The sequence below is a fragment of the Lissotriton vulgaris genome, chromosome 2_2 (assembly GCF_964263255.1).
Source record: "Lissotriton vulgaris chromosome 2_2, aLisVul1.2, whole genome shotgun sequence".
Lineage (NCBI taxonomy): Eukaryota > Metazoa > Chordata > Amphibia > Caudata > Salamandridae > Lissotriton > Lissotriton vulgaris.
Window position 1 is genome coordinate 301,824,716 of NC_141688.1, and position 14,862 is coordinate 301,839,577.

General features: G+C 48.2%; 1 protein-coding gene and 1 long non-coding RNA gene across 2 annotated transcripts in view; one reads left to right on the forward strand and one right to left on the reverse strand.

Annotated features, from left to right (window-relative positions):
* LOC147729351 (embryonic protein UVS.2-like) overlaps positions 1-13,873 on the reverse strand; it is a 54,188-nt gene extending 40,315 nt beyond the window's left edge. Inside the window, exons 1-3 of the mRNA XM_086959918.1 lie at positions 13,656-13,873; positions 10,955-11,092; positions 10,740-10,857 (exon numbers count right to left, since the gene is read on the reverse strand). Coding sequence (XP_086816044.1) covers positions 10,740-10,857; positions 10,955-11,036 — 200 coding nt within the window. The 5' untranslated portion in view covers positions 11,037-11,092; positions 13,656-13,873. The remainder of the gene's footprint in view (positions 1-10,739; positions 10,858-10,954; positions 11,093-13,655) is intronic.
* A 303-nt stretch (positions 13,874-14,176) lies between these two features.
* Positions 14,177-14,862, forward strand: part of LOC147729352 (uncharacterized) — a 45,821-nt gene continuing 45,135 nt past the window's right edge. Inside the window, exon 1 of the long non-coding RNA XR_015309216.1 lies at positions 14,177-14,255. This is a non-coding gene — a long non-coding RNA (uncharacterized LOC147729352). The remainder of the gene's footprint in view (positions 14,256-14,862) is intronic.

The following is a 14,862-nucleotide window of genomic DNA, read 5'->3' on the forward strand; positions in this document are numbered from 1 at the left end:
AGGGTCCCTTCTCCATGTTCCTTATTATCACCCTTTACCCGTTCTAAGAAGAGGAGACCACCTCTCCATTAGTCTCAGCATCCTGTATCTTTGCCTTATCTGTGCATGTTCTGGCTTGTTTGGGTGCTGTCTCTTCGTTTTGGGGTACACAGTTCTTCCCAGGGTAGCAATCTATTGGTCACACTGTGTAAAGTAAATTAAGGGGCCGAGCCTTGAGGCTTGTTTTTAAAGTTTGTGAACATTATGGACATAACATGTTATAATGATGACTGATCATTGGAATATTTGACCTTAGTAAATGCTTCATAAACACTACTTGGGCACCTATTGGTAGGGTGACACATAGACGACCGCAAATATTTCTTCATTTAAGAATGTCAGTTTTAAGATTGAACCTGACATCCATACACAGAGGACTCCACCCCCAACTCCCACTACTTCTTCCTCTGCTGCTTTTTGTTTCAGAGATTGAAGGGAAATCACAAAGGTTCCCACTAGAGCAGCCACATGAAAAGTGTAGCAGCCCTCCCCATACACATCTGCACCTAAACAGCGACCTATACAATGCAGTGTGAGAGAATGGCCTTTGTAGTGACACAGACTGTCAGTGAACAGCCTGTCTACTGCCCGACTTTGCGAGTAGAAGCTGGAGCTGTCTTGCAGCCCCCTGGACACTTTGTGGACATGGATCCCAGTGGACCTGAATGGTCCCTGCAGATGTGGGTGGAGCTGAGTGTGGCCACATTCCTCTTGTATGTGTACAAGTCAGAAGGCCCTGCTGAAGCTTTTACCTGCCATGTGGCTACTGACCTTGCATTTATTAAATACTATGTATACATACATATGTATGTAATATTGGTTTCCTCTGCATGAAAACCTATGGATGTAGGGCCAAGACACGCAGTGCAGTAAATTACCTTGCTATGCAGCACTGAGTGATGGGGAAAGGGCAGGAATACACAGTATTTAAGTTAATACAGCACATTCCCACATGTTCACTGGCACCCATTTGGCTGCCTAGTGGCAACACAGGCACCTATGCACCATAGTGCAAGGGTACCTGTACTGTACGGAGGATTGTTTTTGGAAATAAGCAGCCCCTTTTTGCACAAAAAGAATCCCCTGAGGTTTTTTCCTCTTTCTATGTGTGATGCAGAATGTTCATAAACATATTTATCCTTGTTACAACTAAACTGGGGAGGAATAGGTTTTTGGTACATTACCAGGTTGACAACTTCTGGTACATTTGTGAATGCTTCAAAATCCATGGACATTGTGTGGGAACACCCACGTAAGGCCCATTGAAACTCCTCCCTGCTCACAGCAATGCAGCACAACAATTTGTTCTGCGTTGCATTAGACAAGATTTATTAATCTACTCATGGCCACTCAACATAGCCTTGCTTAGCATGATAAATTTAATTTTTCTATTGCGTCACTCTTGCACCACTCTGCGTAGTGCAAGAGCAGCGCAAAGGGGCCCATAAATAAGCCCCTTATTCTTTTTTCAAGAATACAGACACAATTTTGCAGAAGCCTGTGTTTTTCTCTTTTTAGAATTAACTGTGACTACCAATGCTCTTTGATATGTATACCACTAAGCATCAAACTAAGTTACTTATGGGTTCCTCAAAGCAAGCAGAGTAATGATGACAAACTATGTGTCTACAGTAACAAAACTGCTAAATGGGAACAATTCACAAACACTATGTCTATTTACGTCACAAGATCTAAGCCACACGCAAAATCAAGCTACGACAGATCGAGCAAATTTACTTAAGAGCATAAAGAAAAAAATCAGAGGCACAAAAACATCAATTTACCGTACAATGAGAGAGCTTCAACAGAAACTCATGGATATAGTGAAGCATGACCATCAACGGAAATTAAAATCAAAATTGAAAAAACTAAAATGGGAAGCTAATAAATCCATGGAGGATAATCTATGGGCAAGACTTCACTCTGATATCAAACGAAACGATGGGGCAAGGTTCTGGAAATCCATAAACTCGCTCATAAGACCAACGCACAACGGGGTTTCATCCAATATTACAGAAGAGACATGGGAAAATTACCTCAGAACCCACTTTAACCAGGCAACGGTAAATAACCAGGTGTCAATATCGGATCGCGAGACGATCACTTGTAAAAAACTTTTACCCAACAGCGACATCAGACTCCAAGATGGCAAGTACTCGACTCTAAATGATGTTCTGCCGAATTCACAAAATTCTATCCAGCTCCAAATTAAGAAAGGAAGAAGTGAGGGAGCTCCAGGACCTAATGGAATCCCGCCAATCCTTTACAAACAAAATGGAAAGGGTTGGGCAGCAGCTTTCTGGAGATAAGACATTACAACATCCTGCCAAGCTCCTGGGAGGGTTCTATCATTTCTTCAATTCATAAGGCAGGAGACAAGGCTTCCCCTCAAAACTATCGATTGGTGGCCTTAATTGATAATGAGGCAAAGTATTTCGTGGGCATTCTCCTAGATGAGCTGTTGGCATGGGCCACAGCAAGATCCCTAATCCCGGTCAAACAGACAGGCTTTGCCAAATCAGTAGGTACCATGACCAACATTTTTACCATGGGCATGCTCATAGACAAGGCAGAATCGGATAAAATGCCCATCCATTCCTGCTTTATAGACTACAAGGCTGCATTTGATCACATAAATCAGAATATTCTATGGTTGAAACTGAACGGCTGGGGAATATCGAGACCTCTGTTGGACCTGCTGATCAACCTTCACACAGAGACCTGGGTACAGATAAAGGTGGGGGATGGATCAGTGCTGTCTAGGCGTATACAGACCAACAAGGGCCTGAAACAAGGCTTTGTCTTGGCCCCCACCCTATTCAACCTGTTCTTAGGCGACCTAGTACCGATCCTAAACAGCTGCAACTCCCACGCTCCTAAGCTAGGACGGCTCCAATTACCATGTCTACTATATGCAGACGATATAGTCTTAATAAGTCACACAAAGGTAGGGCTTCAACATCTCCTGAACGCAACACATAGCTACTCGAATGAAAATGAGCTGACAATAAATCTGGAGAAAACCCAGACGATGACCATCAGCAAGAACAAAAGAAAACCAACATCATGGTTCTGGAACAAGACAAGAATCGGAGACACGTCAATATACAAATATTTAGGAGTAAAGTTTGATAACAACGGGCAGTTCTCCACTCAGAGAATGAGCATACGAGGAAAAGGGCTATCTTTGGCAATTTCACTGAAAACACTAAACAGCAAACTTTCTGGTCCCTCTCTTTTGCCACTGTCAAGTCAAGTCAAGTCAAAATTTGTATAGCGCGCTACTCACCCAGAGGGTCTCAAGGCGCTTAAGGGAGAGGAGTTCGCTACTGATCGAACAGCCAGGTTTTGAGTTGCTTTCTGAAGGAGTGGTGGTTCTGTGTAAGATGGAGATGGGTGGGGAGGGAGTTCCAGGTCTTGGCCGCCAAGTAGGAGAAATATCTTCCTCCCATGGTGGCTCTTCGGATGAGTGGAATCGCGGCGAGGGCTTGGTTGGACAATCATAGTTGGCGAGTGGGGGTGTAAAAGGTCAGGCGAGTGTTGAGGTATCTGGGTCCTAGGTTGTGGAGTGCCTTGTATGCATGGGTGAGGAGACGGAACGTGGTTCTCTTGTTGACGGGGAGCCAGTGCATGTCTCTCAGGTGACCGGATATGTGGTTGTGGCGAGGTAAGTCTAGGATGAGTCGAGCGGAGGCATTCTGAATGCGTTGAAGTCTTTTCTGCAATTTGGCTGTGGTTCCAGCGTAGAGGGTGTTTCCGTAGTCCGGTTGGCTGGTGACAAGTGCTTGGGTGACCGTCTTCCTTGTTTCGGTGGGGATCCATCGGAAGATCTTTCAGAGCATGCGTAGGATGTTAAAACATGATGATGAGACGGCGTTGACTTGTCTGGTCATCGAGAGGGAGGAGTCTAGGATGAACCCCAAGTTGCGAGCATGGTCCGTTGGTTTGGGTGCGCTGCCTAGGGCCGGGGGCCACCACGAGTCATCCCAGGCAGAGGGGGATGATCCTAGGATGAGGACTTCCGTCTTGTCTGAGTTCAGTTTAAGGCAGCTGTTTTTCATCCACTCGGCTACGTCTTTCATCCCTTCGTGTAGGTTGGTTTTGGCGGTGGTTGGGTCTTTGGTGAGAAAGAGGATCAGCTGGGTGTCGTCTGTGTAGGAGATGATGTTGAGGTTGTGTTGGCATGCGATGGATGCGAGGGTGCTCATGTAGATGTTGAAGAGGGTGGGGCGAGCGATGATCCTTGTGGAATGCCGCATATGACTTCGGTGGCCTCTGATCTGAAAGGGGGGAAGGCGGACTCTCTGGGTTCTTCCAGCGAGGAACGAGATGATCCAATCCAATGCCTTATCTTGTATCCCGACGTCCTTGAGGCGTTGTACAAGGGTGCGGTGGCAGACCGTGTCGAACGCTGCGGAGAGGTCCAGGAGGATGAGGGCCGCTGGTTCCCCGTTGTCGAGCAGAGTCCGGATGTCGTCTGTGGCTGCGATGAGGGCGGTCTCGGTGCTGTGGTTGGCTCGGAAGCCGGACAGTGAGGGGTCGAGGGAATCGTTAGACTCGAGGATGGCGGCAAGCTGATTGTTAAAGGTCTTCTCTATGACTTTGGCGGGGAACGGAAGGAGCGAGCTGGGGCGGTAGTTCTTAAGTTCGGTGGAGTCTGCTGTAGGTTTCTTCAGGAGGGCGCTGAGTTCGGCATGTTTCCAGCTTTCCGGGAAGGTAGCGGTGTTGAAGGAGCAGTTGATGATGTTCCGGAGATGGGGTGCGATGACGGAGTCGGCCTTGTTGAAGATGTGATGGGGGCATGGGTCGGTTGGCGATCCGGAGTGGATGGAGCTCATCAAGCGGATGGTGTCTTCAGTGCTGATCGGGGTCCAGGCGTAAAGATTGGTGGTGAGGGGTTTCGGTTCAGTGGTGAGGGGAGTGGACTGGTCGCCGAAGCTGTTATGAATGTCTGCGATCTTGCTGTGGAAGAACGAGGCTAGAGAGTCGCAGAGGTCTTGAGAGTGAGTGATATCGTTGTTGCCGGCACTGGGATTGGTGAGCTCTTTAACAATGCTGAAGAGTTCCTTGCTGTTGTGGGCGTTGTTGTCTAGTCGATCCTTGAATGCTGATTTCTTGGTGATGCGGATCAGCTGGTGGTGTTTGCGGGTGGCGTTCTTGAGGGCGGTCATATTGTCTGTGGTTGGGTTTCTTCGCCAGGCTTTCTCGAGGGTGCGGCAGTTCTTTTTGGAGTTCTTGCGGTCATCGTTGAACCAGGGGGCTTTTTTGCTTCCTGGCTTGTTGGGATGGTTTTTCAAGGGTGCTAGTTCGTTAGCGCAGTGGGTGATCCACTGTGCGAGATTGATGGCTGCTTGATTTGGGTCCGTTGATATGGCGGGAGGGTTTTGGTTCAGAGATGTGGTGAGCTGGTCGGTGGTGATTTTGTTCCAGTTTTGCGGGGAATTTGTTGCGGGTGGTGGTGGTGGGTCGTGAAGCTAAAGTGGACGCAGCTGTGGTCTGTCCAGTGGAGTCCCATGATGTGATTGAAGGAGATGTGCTTGCTGGAGGAGAAGATTGGGTCGAGCGTGTGTCCGGCGTAGTGGGTGGGGGTGTTTACCAGTTGTTTGAGTCTGAGATTGGCGAGGTTATCCAGCAGGGTGGTGGTGTTGTTGTCGTTGTTGTTTTCCAGGTGGAAGTTGAGGTCCCCTAGGAGAATGTAGTCATCGGAGGGGAGGGCGTGTGGGCTGACAAAGTCAGCGATGTCTTCTCTGAATTGTGTGCGGGGTCCTTGGGGTCTGTAAATGAGGGTGCCTCTGAGTGTGGTCTTGGGGTGGGTGTGTATCTGGAAGTGGAGGTGTTCGGTGGGTATGGGGGTGTCGTCGAAGTTGGTCGAGATGCGGTTTTGTTCTTGTGGACGATGGCGATACCTCCTCCTGTTTGGTTGATGCGGTCCCTTCGGATGATCTTGTATCCGTCCGGGATGGCTATGGCGATGTCGGGTGCTGCTAGAGGCGTTCATCCAGGTTTCCGTGAGAAAGGCGACGTCCGACGATGTGGTGTCGAGTAGGTTCCATAGTTCAATGGCGTGTCTGTGGACCGAGCGGGTGTTGAGCAGGATGCACTTCAGGTGGTTGTTGTTGGAGCTCTGTTTGACGTTTGTGGGTGTAGTGTGGGTCCTGATGCAGCAGAACTTGCAGGATTGGCAGGTCAAGGGTCCATGGGTGCTTCCTGGGGCGGCTCGGTGGCAGTAGTGGAGGCGGCCGGTGTTGAGTGCGGTAAGGGTTGCGGCGTCGTAAGTTCGGCGGGCGGGATGGCCTTTGCGGGGTCCAGGGGGTCTAGCGCTGGGTGCGGTCCAGGCGCGGATGGGCGTAGACGGGCTTACCTTTGGCGCGCCTTCGGCGCGCTTAAGGAGCGCCCGCTGCGCGTATGTGACTCTGCCATAAGTGGAGAGTGGAGGGGGCGGAGCGAGGGAGGAGCAGCTGGGAGGCAGGAGCGGGGTGGCGAGGTCCGGGGATGCTTGAGGGAACGGGGGTGGGGCCGCGAGGGAGCAGCGGCAGGGAGCAGGGAGGGCTAAGAGCACAAAAACAATGCAAGCGAGATCTGAGCCACAAATAAGTCAATACAGTAAGGCAATACGATACCAATACAAGTAAGGCAATACGATACCAGGCTCTATTGGGGCACAATCAGGAATACAGTAAGGCAATACGATACCAGGCTGGCGATTGCAGGCGAGATCGGCACAAGGAAATGGCAAGGAGGCACAAGGAAGGCCAAGGAGCGGGTGGCGTGACCGTTTCTGACTAGGTCAGGACGGTCACAGCTCTTCACGTCGCGGGACTTCCTTTTTGTTTATCAGTGGGAGGGAGGAGCAGCTGGGAGGCGGGAGCGGGGTAGCGAGGCCTGGGGATGCTCGAGGGAATGGGGTGGGGCCACGGGGAGCAGCGGCAGGGACCGGGGAGGGTTAAGAACACAAAAACAATGCAGGCGAGATCGGGGCCACAAGTAAGGCAATACAGTAAGGCAATACGATACCAATACAAGTAAGGCAATACAATACCAGGCTCTATTGGGGCACAATCAGGAATACAGTAAGGCAATACGATACCAGGCTGGCGATTGCAGGCGAGATCGGCACAAGGAAAAGCCATGGAGGCACAAGGAAGGCCAAGGAGCGGGTGGAGCGACTGTTTCTGACTAGGTCAGGAACAAGTAATCTGTGCTAAACTCCTCCCAACAATCACCTATGCGAGTGAGGTACTTAGAGGTAGGGACACCAAGATCCTCGATAATACAATTACAGCTGCTTACAGAATTATTTTCAGCCTGCCTAAGCGAACCTCACCAGCACAAATCAGGCTAGAATTTGGCATCCAACAACAGCTCATGGCAAGAAAGGGGGCCTATATTTCAGCCTGGAACAAAGTGAGGAAATTCAAACAAGGAACATTAAACAAGCATCTATGGACGGAGCTAGAGCAACATCCATCCTCGCCAGCAGCCAAGTTCCTCACGGGCAGTCTGGCAAACACAGGATTAAAGCAGCTTTGGGACACCCCAGTAAGCCATACAACACTTAATAATCTGGTCAAGAAATCGATCAAACAATTATCGTTGGTTCAAGATAAGGCAGCCCTCTCAAAAAGATCACACGGCTGGATGACCCTGAACTCTTATTGTTATTGTTATTGTTATTTTTGATTTATAGCGCGCTCAATCACCTACAGGCCTCTAAGCGCTCGGGAATCGATGGTAAAACAACAACTTTGACAATACAGAAAGGCTTCCACTAGCCTAAGTGGCTCACACGGACCTCCTAAACAGCAGCTTTTTCAATCCTCTTCTAAAGCGTAGGAGGTTCTCTTCCCTGCGCAGTGGCTCAGGTAGTTTGTTCCATAGCTGAGGAACCAGCACCGAAAAGGCTCTTCCGCCCTTGGTGGCAAGTTTGTACCGAGGGCAGACCAATAGTTGAGAGTCTGAAGATCTGAGAACTCTCTTTGGGCTATACACTGCCAGACGATCTTTAATGTATGCGGGCGCCATACCATAGATGGCTTTGTGGGCTATACACAAGCTTTTAAATTCTACTCGTTCCTTGATGGGGAGCCAATGGAGACTCTGTAACAGGGGGGATGCTTTAGTACGTCTTGGCAGTCTGAAAATAAGACGGGCAGCGTCATTCATCACCACCTGTAGCCTATTTGTCAGAGTTTTTGGTAGGCCAAGATAGAGGGTGTTTCCGTAATCTATTCTTGAGATCACGGTGGCTGCGACAATGGAACGTAGCATAGATTGGGAAATGATAGGTACTAATTTCCGTAGCTGTCGGATGATATTAGTGCAACTGCCCACTACTGAGGAGTTTTGGTTGACCATAGAGAGGTCACAGTCCAATTTGATCCCCAGGCTTTTCACGTTCAGGCTGGGTTTTGGGGCCGGGCCTAGCTCTGCGGGCCAGTAGAGATCACACCATGGTGAGGTGGCGGATGGAATCACCAGGACCTCAGTCTTATCTGGGTTGATTTTTAGGAGGTTTCCTGTCATCCACTGGACCGTGTATCTCAAGATATTCTGAGTGTGGAGTTGAGCGGCACTTGTATTGTCAACACTCAGCAACAGCTGCGTGTCATCCGCATAATTGTATACTGTGCAGCCCAGACTCGCCAGGGAGGCAATCAGAGGCTGCAGGTATAAGTTAAACAGCAGTGGGGATAGGGCCGAGCCCTGAGGCACCCCACATTCTAGCTTTCCCACTGCGGAAGCTTCTTCTCCAAGTTGTATTCTTTGTGTCCTTCCTGACAGAAATGACTGCAACCAACTAAAGGCCAGGCCTTTGATGCCAAAATCACTCAGTCTTTCCAGCAACAACGCATGGCTGACGGTATCGAACGCCGCTGAAAGGCCTAACAGAATCAGGGCGCTCGGTTTTTTACCGTCAGCCAGGCCTCTCAGTTCATCCAGCACCGAGAGCATCACCAACTCGGTGCTGTGATGTGCTCGGAACCCTACTTGTCGTTCGTGAAGCAGGGAATGGGACTCCAAGTACACGGACAGGGATTTTAGTACATGTTGTTCCAGTACTTTAGAGAGGAATGGTAACTGAGAGATCAGCCTGTAATTTTTTAGTATTGCGGGGTCTGCACCTGGTTTTTTTAATAGCGGTCTTACACGCGCTTCCTTGAGTTCTGCTGGTAGTTGTCCTGTTTTCAAAGACCTATTTAGGAGGGAGATGACATGCTCCTCCAATAGGGGACGGGCTGCCTGAAAGACTTTAGGTGGACAAGGGTCCGCTGGGGATCCAGACTTGATTCTATCCATCAACTGCTGCAGACTCAGGGTGTCAATCTCTGGAAACAGTGTGATAGAACAGTCAGTTTGTTTACGAGGGCCTATAGGTATGGCCATCCCGTTAGGCATCCCACTTTTTATGTCCTGGATGATGGTTCTTACTTTCTCCAGGAAATATCCCTGAAAGGAATTGCAGTTTATGGGGGACTGAACACTGTCTGGTTTTTTAGTCAACTCCGACAGGATCTTAAAGGTCTCTTTCTGCACGTTGGCTGCCTTACTTAAATGAAAGCACCACAGAGTTACTTTGGTGTGGGTTACACCAAATCCGCTAAAATGTGCTTCTTAAAGTATAGGTTGGGCTTGCTACCTTTTATTCAAAAATTTCCACACTGGCTCAAAACCAAAGCTGGCTCCCTTTGTCGGTTATGCGGCTTAGCGCAAGAGGACATGCTGCACTTGATATGCTACTGCGAGAACCTGCTGGACGAACGGAAATACCTGTTGAAACACCACTTCAATCGACGAGAGGTACGCACACGAAGGAATGCAGTCCTTGCCTGTTTTTCATCCCAGGATCCTCAGTTGAACTGCAGTTTTGTAAAATTTATGAAGGCAGTGGAAAAGAAGATGCCAACAAACTAATTTCTAAGGGTTTCGATATAGCTGACTAGATATTACACCACCCACTGTCATGGCTGATTTGACAAAGACACCGGGAAATCAAAAATATTTTTAACACAAAACTGAATCAAAATTTTAAAAAACTATTAGACATACTGTGCCTAATTAAACCGAGGAACTGTGACTGCATTATACCAGTTTTACAGAACATGTAGTTTTAAAATTTTTTTTTTTTTAATCTGTTTTATATTGCAATGTTCTAAGTAACTATGCTAAATAAAATTACTTACTTACTTTTGTGTCTACAGTATAAGCTGTGGTGTCAATATCTACCACCTTACCTATCACTCTTAAACAGCTCACCAACCTAGTTATGGACAGGCAGACACTGCAAATCTATCCTAAGTACCAGGGCTTGTTTCTATCTGCACTGCTTTCCAGATCTATATCTATGATTAATCAATGTATCAATTCTTCCATGGACTGTGATAAGATGCAGACCTTGGGCATCCATGTAATAGTGGAATGGCAACGATTTGGTACTAGTGGTGTGTAAAAGAAATGCGCTATAACAAAGGTTTGTTGTGAAGAGTGGTGATTGTGTATGTCCAGAATCACACACTGGTGCCTACTGGACCAAGGACCCCCCCACCATTGATGATACTCTAATATTGGACCTTTATTTTAACGACCCTATGGCAACCATGTTAGATTAAAGCACTGAGAGCGCTGGATCACCCAGGTGAGATAGAGGATACAAACTGATGATGTATTCATGGGGGTGACCCAGAAGCAGGTCCTGTCTTTACCCATCTCCCGGTGAAATCTGGAGGTAGTCCGTTTCCGTGGTGCGGTCCACAAAGCGGATGCAGGTCAATGCTGTAAATTCTGAGATAGCATCAGTGATGATAGTGGATTCGGCATCACCTGTAGTAGAATGGAGAGTTTGTAAGAAAGACAGATAGACCAAGCAGTGGAACTACTTCATCCAGATACAACCTCCACCACCACAGCAGATACTCACTGTAACCGCTGAGAGTGTAAGGAACCTTAACCGTCCCATCGCTGGATTTGGGCCAAAAGCAGCTGTTGTCCTTACATATCATGGCACTGCGGCCAGGTTTCACAGCAATGTCTCCGGCATGCAGGAGCTGTTTGCTTTCTGGAATGAGAGTAGATGCACTGAGTGAATGAATTAAAGCTCCTCTAGTTATATCTAGCAGAAGAAAAGAGGTACAGGGCAAGTGGGATGAAGAAATCTGCAGCATTCTGGGGATCAAGTCATCATGCAATAGCAAACAATCTACAGTGAAAGAACACACACTGCCTTCCATGAGTGAAGCATTAGTGCAGCAGGTACCTTGTCATCAGAGCCTGGGACCTGATCAGCCCACTATTCTGTAAGTACTGCTATCTTTCACTATGTCACTAGTGCCTTTGTACGGGCTGGCACCTATTTTCCTCAAAAAACTTTGATTCCGAGCAAGAGAGAGAGAAACACAAAAAGGGGAAAAAAGCACAAAGATAAAGACAGAAAAAACAGTGACAAGTAGTAAAGCAGTGAGGTATGTCACTTAAAGAAGGAGGTAAAGAGGTCGAGCGCATATGGAGGGTGGAAGAAAGTCATGAGGTGGAATCAAGACTATGCCTCGGTTTTCTGAACATTGAAAATTGAAGACACAGGCGGTGGGCACTGAGCAAATCTTTGGCCTCAGGTACTTACTGCCCACAATACCCTGGCACAAACCCCTTTCTCCCATTCACCAGAGAACACATGGTGGTGAGGGCTTTGTACATGGCCCGATTGACAACTCTGAGCTACTTGTATGTTGAGCGGAAATTTCTCACATTAGACTAATACACTATCTGGGAAAGTATTCCAAGGGTTCTTGTAGGAACCGCTGCAATTAAGACCATTCACCCGGGTAATCAGATCCCCAGATTCCACAACATGGGTTTCTGATTTATACACAATGTTCACAGCACCTAGAGAATATGGCTCCATTCACATCAGACAGGCCTGGGAAGCAGACATCTAAATGGTGCTGAGCAATGCAAATGGAAATATTGTTGGATGAAAACCAAGAAGGTCTTCCAGAATGATAGACAAAAACAGCTTTCGGTTTACATCATGAATAATGTACACCTGACACATCAGGGCCCCATACCTGCCTGCGGTGTCAGGCAGTTCATGCAGGGTTTATTCACATGGCCAGGTCACATACCGATATCTTAGTGTAATGGTGTAGGATCATGTGCAGCATCTTACACTATATTTAGCCATTATCTGCTCTATTAGCCTATGTTAAACTCATTCTACGCTGGGTTAAATGTTTTACCGTTATTGCTCCATCACTTTCTGAATGCAGAATTGTCGTGAATTTCTAGGGGGCATCATTTCCAAAGTAGACAATTGGATGAAAGATGTAGCCAAAGGCAGTGACAGAATGGAAACATATGCTTCACTGCACCCTCTACATTTAGACCTAGAGATTAATGTGGCACACTCAGGGTACATCTAGTTGAGGGTGAGGCATACACTCTGCTCATCCAGGGAGCAGAATCAAACAGATACAGGTGGTATCCCTGGAATATAAGTAGAAATCTAACCCACCTGACATTTGTACACTTATGCGAGCACCTGCCCCATACCACAAGCTCTAATAATGGAGGGGAGAAAGGATCTGGCTAATAGTCAGAGCTACTCCTCCAGCAGAATATACACTTACAGGCAGAAAAGGTTGTATGGGAGGGTTAACATAGGCTTAGGACACTCCTGAGATGTTCTGCGAATTTCTGTTTGAGCGCCTTTTATCCTCTCTTCCCCTTGGGAGATCTGGGGCTGCATTGCCCATAATTAACCTGGAATGCAACGGAATGTGCACCCACTTTTTGCACCTCCAGGGCACTATGGTATTACAGAAAGGGTTGCAGATATTTGTAATACTGAAACCACTGGCTCAGTTGCTAAAGTGCTGTCTTCAGAGGATATTCCCTCATTTGCTTAGAGGCATTGAGGGAATCAATTTGCCTCTGCGCACGTGCAGTATTACGGATGCGGGCCCAGAGGTAAACATGCCCTTAAGGTGGTGCACTGTCAGTGTGTCCCCTGTAGGCAGCCCTGTGGGAGTGGGGAAAGGGGGCCAGATGCACCCCCACACCACTCCTGCAGGAGGGTGACTCACTGCACCCACCTCCAGGGGGATCTCTAACCCCTCTTCGAAATGCAGGTGATTGCGTCTACACAGAGAAACTTAGAGCAGTTTTGTACCAGCTGGTCGGTCTCTTACTGAATGTGCTGCAATCAGGGCAACAGTTTGCGGCTGCCCTGGGGGCAGCATATTCATTGTCCTAGGACACAGTGTCCCTGCTTGCATCTGGCATGCCTGCTTAAAGGTGCACTATGGTACAAACAAGGACAGTGTGCTCTATATGTAATACAGGCTCAATATCAGAGGTAACTGCTGCTGTGATGTAAGGTTTTTTCGATGTTATTTATTACTTGGACCCCTCCGAGCAAATGTAATTGGCATTGTTATGTTCAAATATTAATTCTGAAAAAGGAGAAGCTTCACTCGTGTGGTGTACAGTTCATTTAAGAACCCGTCCAACACAGTAAAGTAACACTAGGATAGAGGGAATTTTGAAGAGTTGTTATTCTTGCATAGAAAGTAGTTTGTCAAAAAAGGATGGCGGGCGTGACTTCGCCAGCGATGTGAACTTACGTGTTCCGGGGGAGCTCCCGCTTACAGCCGCCTATCGATAGCGTGTAAAGCGGAGCCGGGGTGCTCAAAAGCGGCACTCAGGGCGCATCTGAGGTGCTTTTGTTGCAAGGCATCTGGCAGCAAGCTGTGGCCAATTTCGGGGACGGCACTTTGGAGATAACATAGGTCACGGCTATCGGACTCGGAGAGACGTTCCGCCATCTTGCGCGCCCCCTGGTGGGGGGGAGGAGGGGGGGGGGGGCTGTGTCTGCGCCCAGCGCCCTTCCGACGAGACCCGCTGGGAGAAACTGCTTGCTGTCCCCGTGGATGTGCGGTGGGGGGGTCGAGCCCGGATTCAGGGCGCACATCTGCGGACACCGAGCCTGGACTTGAGGCTGGAGGCTGGGGGCTGCGGTCAAAGTGCGGCCGCCATTTTATAGCGACGGACCCGGCTGGCGGAGCTCAGACGAGACCCACTCCTGGGGGGAGCTGACCCTTGTGTGCACACCCAGCAGAGCTGGAGCGGAGGTCGCGGACCCACCAAGGAGATGAACGGACATCCCCGGGAAGGTGGCGGTGGTGACCCCGTGGCTGAGAACTGGTGGATGTTGCCCCTTGCCTGTGAGTCCCGCCATTTTTCTGGCTCAAGTTACAGACCCAGGTCAAACTGAATGACTTTAGAAGCCATCCCAGAATCATCGAATGATCATCCAAATACTCTAGACGTCATTTTGTCATAATCAGACATCATCAAGCTCTTGAAGTCATCAGCAAAGTTTAGAAACTCAGCTTGATGATTTCAGGATGACTTGAAAATGACAGTCTGATTACTTTACAGGGTGTGATTGCTCTTGATGACTTGAGGATGGTTCGGAAATGAGTATCTGATGATATTACTTTGTGGCAAAGGGTAAACCTATCTCATTTATAACACAGAGAGGTATGAATACAAAGTGCACTCCAGTGCTCTTGAAAAATATACTCTTTCAGTACATACTGTTCGAAGTGTTCCCCAATATGTAATTATTATTTTTTGTTGCCTTGAAGAACAGGATAGGTCGTATTGGTATTACGCTTCTAACATCCAGAGAAAACAATGCGTCTAAATCAAATAAAATGTTGCACTTAACATTCAATGCCCTCTAAAGCACGACGGTGCTTCCCCTGTGAGACTAACCTTCAGTGCTCACCGATGCCCTCTCCACTCCCCTTCTGGTGACCTCCCCTC